Source organism: Gambusia affinis, linkage group LG01 (genome assembly GCF_019740435.1).
Source record: "Gambusia affinis linkage group LG01, SWU_Gaff_1.0, whole genome shotgun sequence".
NCBI lineage: Eukaryota > Metazoa > Chordata > Actinopteri > Cyprinodontiformes > Poeciliidae > Gambusia > Gambusia affinis.
The window spans coordinates 14,414,973-14,426,364 of NC_057868.1; the positions used below are offsets into that span (position 1 = coordinate 14,414,973).

At 36.9% G+C, this 11,392-nt stretch overlaps 1 protein-coding gene across 1 annotated transcript; it reads left to right on the top strand.

Annotated features, from left to right (window-relative positions):
* The first annotated feature begins 4,264 nt into the window (after positions 1-4,264).
* Positions 4,265-11,132, top strand: szrd1 (SUZ RNA binding domain containing 1). The gene is made up of 5 exons (XM_044125221.1): positions 4,265-4,428; positions 6,209-6,371; positions 6,918-6,967; positions 7,891-8,157; positions 9,263-11,132. Exons 3-5 carry the CDS (start codon positions 6,921-6,923, stop codon positions 9,372-9,374), a joined length of 426 nt encoding a protein of 141 aa, XP_043981156.1. The 5' UTR covers positions 4,265-4,428; positions 6,209-6,371; positions 6,918-6,920; the 3' UTR covers positions 9,375-11,132.
* Positions 11,133-11,392: the final 260 nt, after the last annotated feature.

Consider the following 11,392-nt stretch of genomic DNA (forward strand, 5'->3'; position numbering starts at 1 on the left):
AGAGCAGCGTGCATTATGACCGCTGGAATGAGAGTAACATCAACATGAACGTAGAAGCTTCTGAGTCCACTGCAAGGAGGTGAGATGAAGATGAATCCCGAAAATCTATTTCACATGTAGGGAATAGTTTTCTCACACAGTCGAGTAATCAGCTAAACTGCTAGGTTCCTTAGATGGGGAGGCACAACAGTGAGGAAATATTTTAACCTTGTTTTCATAATACATTTATGTAAATAATTTCACCATTTTACAACCTTGGAAAATTCTCCAGACTTTTCTAAGGGTCTTTTTAGAGTAATGCTGCTTTTTACTTGTCTTCTCTACAGTCCTGTGTGACATGTCCATCTGTAAAATAAGTGAAGTTGATATGTGAAACACTGACTACAAAAACTATTTCCTGCATGATATCTATAACTGAGAAGGAAAAAACTAATGGGACGGAGCCTGGGAGCATGAATTAGTTGATCATTTACTCATCGAGATTGAAAAATCTTTCAACTGATAGCTCAGCAGGACTTTTAATATAAAAACTTCAGTATCCACCAAGGTGGAAATTAAATACCTAGGAACATTTCAATAAAATATTAGTCAACTGCCATTTGTACAATTTATTTCATATCAAGATTTTATAGTAAAAATATTTTGCAAATGACAAGGTTGAGTAAAATCAGCAGAACCTTAACTCTAATCTTTCATATCGGTGTGTAAAACTTTTGACCCAGTTTCACATACATAATTGTTTAATCCAACCCCATTGGAGGGTTTCAAAGTTCACAAATTAAAGTTTTATCATGATATTTTATGGTAATATTGTGATAATGATAAAATGATAATACAAACTATTTATTACTTCTCTGCTATATAACTGTAAGACTGTGATAGCATGACACATCAATCACAGCCTCAAAAGCACAAATACTGCCCTGGAAAACATATGCATTTGTAATACACTCAATGAGGACACTAGTCATCCAGATGTTTTTTCACAAACGTGATACAGACTTGGGTGTAAATGCTGGAATTTACCTCAGATTTCATAAAAATCTAGTGGATCAGCTTTGGGTTTTTTTTTTTATTAGATATGACCAGGTTAAGTCAGAGAGCATTCTAAAAATAATAATAATAATCATAATAATCATAAATGAATTAATTTAAAAGTTACATTTTGTATTTACCTTGGTGACCTGTGTCTGAAATTAAGATCTGAAACTTTCAAGTAGAGACAGGAAAGATGTGTAGGAGCTCAAGTATCTATTCTTTGCTATGATTATGTGACAGGTTGATGGTGTCAAACTACCTAAATGCTCAATTTAGAGTGGGTTGTTTGCTAAATTTCCTAAATACTGCATCTAGTTTACGTTTCTGATAATTTTAATGCATGAATTATTCAAAGATACAAGTCAATTGTATTACACAAACACAAAAACAGTCTTCTGAAAGTAGTCAGATGCTAGACATAAAAATTCTAATTAATTACTGAGCTCTATATTAGAATTTCTATGGTTCATAAACCCAGACCAGGAAGTAGGGAAGGCGACGCGCTTTTTTTTTTTTTTTTTGAGTAGATAACAGATTTTGAATAGCCATCTCAACAGTATTTTCAAATTCTGATTTATTTTTGAAATAATTCTGTTTAGTAACTTTATGATTGGTTTAATTCACAGGCTCCACAACAGACTGTGCACTGGAAACACTGGGATCGCGCTGAAGGCTGTTGGAGCGTTAGCTGCACTGGTGGGAATTTACGTCATAGGTTATGTGACAGGATACTATGTCCACCGGTGCCCATAGTAAAGAGTGTGTTTGAAATTTTGTGAAATTGCACATTGACCAAACCATAGTGCTGTCTGCAGAATACAGAATAATATATTTTTTTTCAAGAAATTGGAAAATTAAGAAAATTACAGAAAACGTTTTGATTGAAATGTTATCCCGATTGTCTGAATGTATTTCTTGGATTTAGCATGATGCACTTTTGACACTTTACTTGTAGTAAAGTGCGGTTAAAGCTCAAATAAGTAACTACTCATATGATTTCAAGAATAAAGGGCTTACATAAATGGTGAAGTGTGGCTGCATTTTTTAACATATAGTGTCAACAGATGCTAAACATTGCATTGTGTTCTGTTTATTGTGCTCATGAAACAAAACACAACAAAAGACTTCCCAAAATGTGAGAAAATAAAATACATTTGCCAACTGTTTCCTCTATTTGTACATTTTTAGAATTTCCAATCTGTCACTCATTTATAATCTGGCCATTGATTCCTTGTAGATTAGACTTTTGTTTCATTGTGGAAATGATGAGATTAGATTTATCTGCAACAACAGATACATTGTGCCAAAGTTAGCTTGTTAAAGGTCTCAAGCAACATGATCTTTATATCAGTACAGGAGAACTTTCATCACTCAGGATTTGAATGCACAGATATGATTACTGATCAAATAACTATAAGAAAGGTTGAAGAGCCATGAGTCACAACCGATCTCTAAATTAAGGTTTACAACAAAAATGGGAAGGAAAAATAACAAGTATTGTATTCTGTGTTGACCATTACCTTAATATTGAAATTATATCCACTCCACAAAAACACATGTTTGGATTTGTTTTGTTGCAAAAATCATTTTTCATAATCCTCATATGTGCCTAAATATACCTAGATTATTTATATGTGCTTGTGAGTCTAAAAGGTGCTTCCTTTTAGATTCACATTTTAGAGACAAACTAAAATAACTCAAGTTGTTTTAGATTAAACTCACATATAAATTAGGTAACAGTGCTTGCAAATGCATTTATACACCTTTTTCCTATGTTGTCACATTGCCATAATGTCAAACGTCACAAACGTCAATGTATTTTGTAGAAATCTTATACATAGGGCAACATAAAGCATAAAGCAGGAATTAATTGGAAAGTGAGAGGAAACTGATGCATGTTTTTAAAAATATTTTATATCATCTTTCTCTTTTTGCATTTACAGCTGCAAGCCTTTTGGAGTCTCAAAATATTGCATATCATTCTTTGCCCCAAAGACCAAGTTGAGTCAGAGAGGATGGATAACATCTTTGAAGTTAATTACATTTTCTAGTTTGCAACAGATTTCAATGGGATTTGGTTTCTGGTCTTTGACTAGAAACATGAATGTATTTTGTATGCTTAAAGTTGTTTTCCTGCTGGAAGCCAAACATTCACTCTAGTCTCAGTTCTTTATGTGACTGGTGAGACATTATCAAATCACCTAATTACTCAATGTAGAGTAGGTTGTTTGCTGAGTTTCCTAAATACAGCACCTGTTTTAAGTTTAGAATCATTTTAATGCTTGAATTATTCTTAGATCCAAGTTAATTGTATTACACAAACACAAAAGAGGTCTTTTGAAAGTAGCCGGATGCTAGACAGAAAAATTCTAATGAATTATTTAGTCCTATATAAGAAGTTTTATGATTCCAGACATAGCCGGAAGCAACGAAGACTCCGAGCTGAAAAAGAGAACAAAACAAACACCTTGGTGGGGTCGCCACTGCAGACAAAAGTACAAAGATCGAGTTACTTTGTTTTCGTCAGTGATTGCGTATGCATCTTCCCAATGAATTCCCCAGCTCAAGAAAAGTAATTCCACGTTACCATTTTTTAGTCCCTGTTTAAGTGTTGCTTTGACCATGTTCCAGTAGCAAATCAGGAACAAAATAAATGCATTTTTCAGTTTTTATACTCATGACCTGGAAAAAAATATTTTCTGCAACCCGAACTAACACTAACGTCTCCATTTTATGCAAACAAAGATACAAATAAATATATTCCCCATATACATATAAAAAGTGATTAATTGAGAAATAACTTTCATAGGTACAAATTAACCAATTAGTACCTACTTCAGCTTTCACTGTGTTGGCAGCCATATTGTATTTTGAAGTTGGGGTTGGTTAGAAACCCTCAGTGTTCATTCTTGGATTTCTAACTTCACTGGGCCTTTATGCTTATTGTTCAAACTTGGACAGTTTTAATTCATTCGTGTAGTTAAGTAGAATTAGCATATAGATAGGCATTCATATAATTAATATTAATGGTTGTAGTGATTGGAAAACTTTGCATTTAATGAGGTTGTATTTGTTTTAAAATACTTTTAACAATTGTATGAGTATTAGTCGTAGGAGGCAGATATTACGTAAATACGTTATTTTTAAAACGTTTTTTGATGGTAGAGCTGAACAAACGTGCGCCTTCTTTGAGGTCTTGCGTAATTGTAATTCACTTCCTGTATCTGTGGGGAACTCCGCCATGGTGACGTCACAGTTCTCAGACGTCGGAGGAGGAGGTGGTGGTGGTTTTAGAGGATCTCCGCTCAGCCAACTCCACGGCGTGTTTGAGAAAAATGAAACATGGATGAGGGGTTCACCGAAAGTCGGGGGGAAGCTGCCCATTGTGGGGTAAATAATTAAACGCACAGCACGATTTTGGTTTTATGTTATTATGCTTTGAGGACCTCCGTAATTCGGACGGGTTTCCCTGTAGAAGTTATCTCATCGCTGCTAAGTGTCAGTGACTCCCACGGGCCAACAATGTGGCTACAGCTAATGCTAGCGCGAAAAAACTTAGCTAGTCGAGTAACAATCGTCACCTACTGAGCTCACTCCATATCAGAGTTAATTAAGTGTGTCAGCCTGACTTGTTTAGCATTTTTGTTTAAACCGGATAAAACAGTTATGCAGTTCTTAACTAAGAATGATCAGCTAACGCGGCTAGAAGCAACTGCTAAGGCTAATGCTATCTAACGTAATGCTATGTTGCCTAGAGCCGAGTTGAAATTTTGACAGCTTATTTTGGGTAAATAAACACATGTCACTCAATTGCTTTCTATTTTCGGTTCCATTCAACAAATAAATCCCAAAAGTAATAACTGAAGAGATTTTAGACGGCGAGAAACAAGCTCTGTTCGTCAGACAAGAGTGAAACTGTTTTTTAAAATAATGAATTCAGAAAAGAATTGGATTTGTAAAAGTTACAATTAAGTCATTAATTTATGTTTAATAAAGTTATCAAAATTTCTACGCAGTTCTTGGACATGGAAAGAATGTTGAGTAAGTCCCTTATGTTGTCAAGTAGCCCTGAGCAGAAGCTACTCGCGTTACCAAACCGCTCCTTCACTTTTTTTTTCAATCTTAACTTTATTTTTTCAGTGTTTGATTACAAAAATAACATAAGAATTGTTGTAATCCTTAGTCTCTAACATGCATAGCCATGTGTGAGCAAGGCAAAAATAATGTTAGGCAGATTAACAGAATTTTTAACGGAGTTGCATCTCAAATTTTACAAATCAAATTTTATTACACCGCGTTTTAAATTATGTCAAGATCATTAATGTAGGTTAGACATTTTGAAATCAGATATGCTAGGCTAATAGCCATTGAATTTACCATTTAAGGTAAGTTTCTACATTTAGCTGAAGTTAACAAACCTATGTGACAACACTCTGTGAGGGTACTGTTAGATAATTGGTTTTCACAGATTTCCCCACCTTTACGCTATGCTCCCCTTTACTGTGCATTCACAATAACGCACTGTATAAAAAAATGTATTATCATGCTATCTGAAACAGAAAGAACACCTTTAACAGCACTTTATATGAGTGAAATATGTCCAATAAGTGAAGTCCAGTCATGATTTATAACAATTTGTTGATGCTGGTTGCTTAAAGCTACAGATCCAGTTGAGAACAGTATTGCCACACGATTATGGTGTTTCTCTACCAAAACAAAATCTTGTTTCATTTAGGTGTCCTGAAAGGTGGTGATAAATAAAATGCATTATTATTATTATTATTGTTATACTTTTCACACAACTGCAAGGAGTTTTTATTTGCAGAAACCCTAAAACGCAAAATACTTGTGCATGGGTTTGCCACAAGACGTGACATTCAACTTCATAATCACAGGTTGAGACTAACATCCATTTTTCAAGAGAGACCTGGGCATGAGAACATCAATCCACTGTGCTTCTCAATTTGTTTATATTTAGCTTCTAAGGAGAAAGGATTTTATGAAAGTAACGTTTAGAAATAGTTCCTCAAACGTCCTGACTGGATTTATTTTGGTCAAGGATGTGGTGAATTTTAATTTAGTGATTATGGTTGACAAGTATTTATTTTCAGAAGAATTTACAGCGGAACTTTGAACCGACACATACAAATGACTTGTCTTGTCTTTTTAGAAATAGGACAACATCCAACATCCAGCGACTCAAGACCTGAATGATGTTCCTGGCCCGCCAACCAAGCCGTTCACTGTTTGCCAAAGCTTGATCAAAAATGGTCCTGGTGGGAGGGAGGCTGCCATAAAACAAGTTTTAAAGACGTAAAACAGGGAGGAAAAAGGTGCGTATGGTATTATTTGTTTTAAAAAAAAAAGGGTTGTATTTTAATAAATCTTTTGTTAAATGTATTTCAGTCATTCAGGAGTGTATTTTTTAGCCATATGTAAAACAATAGTTGTTACAATTTTTCGCTTTCTTTCCATGATGATTTGCCTGTCTCCAAATCTGAAGTAGCCATTAATGAGAACTGCTAGAAGAAATTTTATTTGCTCATAATTGTTCAATTCAGTTAAAGAATGAAAAGTTTGTTTCTGCCAATATTGATTTTAAATGTCAATATTTGTAATTACCTATCCTAAGTAATACAATATTCCTGCCTAGTAATTTTTTTTCCTGTTAAATTGGAATGATTTTGAGCAGTACTTCATGTCCAATGTTGGCTAACTGGACACACAGTGCAGGACTTGGCAGCTGTCCCCTTGTGTATAAATAGCTTGTAACAGAACCCTTCTTTCCATCCTCTCCCCAGCTTTCTACCTACTTTGCTCTTTCCTGTCAATTTGATGTTTGTTCTCATGAATTCCTGTTTGCCCTACTTTCCCTTCAGGAAATGGAAAAACGGTTAGAAGAGAAGCTTCGCATCAGCCAGAGAGAAAAGTAAGAACCTTAAAATGTTAACGGCCTAAAGACGCAGTGGAGCCATTTGTTTGCTTGACTTTGAGCTGAAAGCTCTGCTTCACTGTTTGTCATTGTTTACAATCGAACATCAGTTAAACCTTTCCACAGTAGCGGCATTTTACGACATTATGAATGAAATCTCAGCCACTTTAGAGAAAAAAGTATGCTTAGAGGTTTTGGAGTGTTAATACGTAGGCCTGTCACACTATCGAATTCTGCTGAACGATTATTGTGATAAATGATATTATTGTTTTGAGACCATTTTCAAATGATATAATGCTAATGGCATATTAACGCAAGAACACCTTTAAAGTCTAATGAACATTCAACGCTGGAGCCAGAAGACATTTTAAATATCCAAAACAAATAAACAAAACAGCAAATAAAATGAATTATGAAGAATCTGTTAACAAAATTGTCCTTCGAAAAAAGAGCTAGTCGAAACGGATATACCAGACTGAAGACTTTCTCATCTAGTTTTTGGTAAAACGAGAGAAAAGACAAAACTGATCAATTATGGAATTGGAAATTATTGAGCCCGTTTTAATTTATTATGCAATTAATGGATCTGTTGCTTATTGCGACAGGCCTATTCGTACTTCAGAACGAGATTCTACCTGTTATGTCTTCTGACACTTCAGTGGATTTGCATTTGATGAATGGTTAACATTAAGATATTCACCCCAATGCTGAAAGAAGCTGTTTGTTAGGACTTTATAATTTGGACCAGAAATCAGCATGATAAATATTTGAACCTTTGAGTGAAACTAAAAAAAAAGTTTCCAGACGGGTTTATATATTGCAACAGAAAGCTGACCAAGACAGGCCGAGTTAAAACGAAGGAAGGCTGTCGTTTCTTTTAGCTCTAAATTGATCGTCTGCGCATGTTTATTTCTCTCCAGGGAGTCCAGTAACTCCGCTCGATCACCGTTAAAGACCACCATGGTGATCCAGGACAACTCTTTACCAGCAGGACCCCCGCCTCAGATCCGCATTTTGAAACGACCGGCAAGTAACGGGTCATTAGCATCGTCCATGAACCCAAACAGGCCCACTCCGCAGGTCAAGTCTCTGGCCCAGCGCGAAGCGGAGTATGCGGAGGCCAGGAAACGAATACTGGGTAGTGCCTGCCCAGAGGAGACTCCTCAGGAAAAGCCCAACACTGACAGGTAACGATTACTAATTTAAGGTCCAGAAGCTGTATGCGGTGGTACAATGTGTGGCTCGGTACGCTGTTCTGTCTGATTCCATTGTAAAAGCAGTACTTTTACTCATTCCTGGGAACCCTTCTGGACAACTAGGGTGGAGCTAATGGCGTCACACAACACAACCTGATAGGTGGACAGAAAAGTGTTACTGTTTGCGACTAGCAAGAGACCTACTACTGTGTTGGCGTTTGGGTTTAACTCTATGGTGGAATTGCGCGCCTGAAAATACCAGAGCATAAAATAACCCAGTCCAAACCACTGGTGGAAGTGAGGCATTGGTGATTTAAAAAAAACAACAAAAAAAACCTTTCTATGCTGCACTGGGACCAGAAAGACAGTCCTCAGTTATTCCTACAAGGCAATTTGTTGGATATATTTGCCCATTTGTTTACAAACAGTTTTGTTTTGGGCCTGTATTACTGAGTACTTGTCAGAGAAAGTAAGTTGTATGACTTGGAAAATATCCAAACGTTTTTCTCTCTTTACTTCCTGTTGGTCACATCTTTGTTTGCTGAGCATGAACTTTTAACAGGACAATAATTTTAAGACACAATAATCTTTCACATTTAGTTCGGATCGTATTTTTTTTTTTCCCACGCTTAACGTTTACAAACCTTTTCATTTTAATTGCATTCTCGAATCAGAGGAAAATAGTTGGAAGTGTTTCAAAACCTAGAATATTGTATTAAAACGGTCAGCAGGAGAAAAGTAAGAAAATGGTAAAATAAAATATTAAATATCTGTATTTAGTGTTTTCACTTGCATTTGTACCTGGGGTTTTAGTTTCATTACAGATCTGTTTCTCTTGATGCCCAGTACCACAGTGCCCTCTAGTGGCAGGCTGAAGACAATTTCATGTGATCAACCTTTAATTTGCAGGCTGTTCACATAGAAGTCTGATTGCAGTCGCTTTTGATTGGTAGCATTAACGACCATGTGGGGGAAAACAAGTTGGAACTGAGCTACGAGAGTATAATAAGCATTAACTGCAGCAGACGCGACGCTGGTGGGGGGGAAAGCTGCCATGTCCTAAAGTCTTCCCGTTTCTTCTCATTTCTTCTCCCAGGCCAGTGCGCAATAACTCCACAATGCCTTCAGAGGACACCAGATCAAACAATCACACTGTCCGGCAGCCCGCCGGCCCAGATGGCACCCAGGGGTTCCGCCAGCACAGATAAGCGGGTCTCTGGGACGCCACCAGCCACAGAGGGGAGAGGAAGAGAGAGATTAAGGGCCACCTGAGATCAAACTCAGCACCGTATTCTGTAAACTTCCTCCTTTCGCTTCCCTCACATCAGCCTGTCGGCGCGGCTCTACTCCCACACCCCTTTTTTATTTTTTTCACTCTCTCAGCCGGGCGGCGAATCAGCCAGGGAACGAGGAACTCCAGCAGGAAGTGTGCTCTTCTCTCTCTCCTCTTTGCTCATGTTTATTTGGCACTGTGATTATGGACTTATTCTGGACTCACTGTGATGATCCCGGCCCCTTTAAGAGACACCCCTGAGCCTCCATCCTTTTTGTTTGTTTTGTTTTTTTTCTGTGTGTCGTCTGTCTAGGGATGTAAAAAAAAAAAGCAGAAGCAAAGACTCGAACTTGAGCAGTTCAAGGATGAGGTAAAACAAGGGATCATATCAAAACTAAATCGTCTGGTTCTTGTACAGCAGCTTCTTCCCAGCAATAATAGCAGACTTTTTTTTTTTCCTTTCTTTTTAATCACTTGTCTTTACATAAGGTGTGCACTGATATCAGTTGAATACAGATCCCAGTTCTTAACACGCCGCTAAGCTTGTTTATTGAAACAGTATTAGATTTTAAACTTTAAACAGGAATTGAGAATCCTGTTCCTCCATCGTCTGAGAACTGAGATGCTGAGAACGGTTCAAAATATCAGTGCACAACCTTCTATTAAAAGAAACTGCCATTTGTTTTTAAAATCAAAGGTCAGGGGTTACGTGTGTCAAGTTATGTACATGTCGAGTTTTTTGTTTACTTTTTGTAAGCTTTTAGCCGTCTTCCTTCGCATACTTTCTATTTAAGAGTCAAATAGAATGAAAAGGAGAGAATGGATCCAAGTCGGGTTTCAAGTAGTTTTTCTGCCCTTTTATTTTATATGAAATGACAGCATTATAGGAGCAGTATTTAAATAAACCAAGAGTTCCCCTTTAAAAAAAAAAAAGTTTGTATGATTTGAAAATGGTGTTGGCAGGAATACTAGTGACATTTTTAAACCAATTTTACTGCTGTCCTGTTTCCACCCAGTCAGTGACGTTTCTTCACAGCTTCCTACGAAGTAAAACTTAGGAACTCAGGTCCTTGTGAATGAGACTGAATGAATGAAATGAACGAAGATTGTATTTTTCCAGCGGGTTTTGTTTTCTCAGAAGACTGATGTGCGTGTTTAACTTATGGTTGGCACTTAAAAGCGGTGCTCTGTTGAGCTTAATGCAACAGGAGGAAAGAAAAAAAAAAAAAAAGAGTTGTCTCAAGGAAAGTCATTGTATTGTTTTTTTTTTTTTTAAATGTTTGCATCTTGGTGTCAGACGCTGTAGGACGACGATGGACTGCTATAACAGAGCGGCACAGCAGGTTGTGAAGCGGAGAACTCGACTGTGTGGCTTCCCAGGACCGTTGTGCCCAGTAACATGTTTTTCTCACCTTTAATTGTCCAGAGGAGATCTCAAAGCCATGCGACATCATCAACACAAAGACTTGTAATGGGTGAATTCAGCTTGTGCCTCCTGGATCACGTCTTTACTTTCTGGTTGTTGATTTTTATTCCTTTTTGGTTTTTAAAAGAAGAGTATATTTAAATGGGGGAATTCTCAATATTGTTGAAGAGATTTTAGTGGAGGAAGAACAATCTAGTGGCAGAGCAGGAACAGGAAATACAAACTGCCTGTAAATACTGATTTAATAAAATGATTTACTTAAAATCAGATTTTCTCTGTGCTTCGTCCGTTGACACAAACCGCCTGCTGACCGGAAAGAGAGTAATTTAAACGTCTAGAAAACAGGAAAACTTGTAATATACAGTTGAGCAAGTTTACATAGTAGTAGGTAGTTAAATCAAACCAAACTTCTTATTTTGGGCCAGAGTTAGCAAAATTATTTCTATTTGCAAGTGGCGCACCAACTTATCAGCTAGTCGATTAAGGCCAGTTCTTTAATTTTGGGGGATTGGTGAGTGGCCGACACT

Excerpts from the sequence above, each read along its gene's own strand:
- szrd1 (XM_044125221.1), top strand. The coding sequence starts at position 6,921 with ATGGAAAAACGGTTAGAAGAGAAGCTTCGCATCAGCCAGAGAGAAAA. Across the intron at positions 6,968-7,890 it reads CGCATCAGCCAGAGAGAAAA|GGAGTCCAGTAACTCCGCTC; the intron begins GTAAGAACCTTA and ends ATTTCTCTCCAG. Across the intron at positions 8,158-9,262 it reads GAAAAGCCCAACACTGACAG|GCCAGTGCGCAATAACTCCA; the intron begins GTAACGATTACT and ends TTCTTCTCCCAG.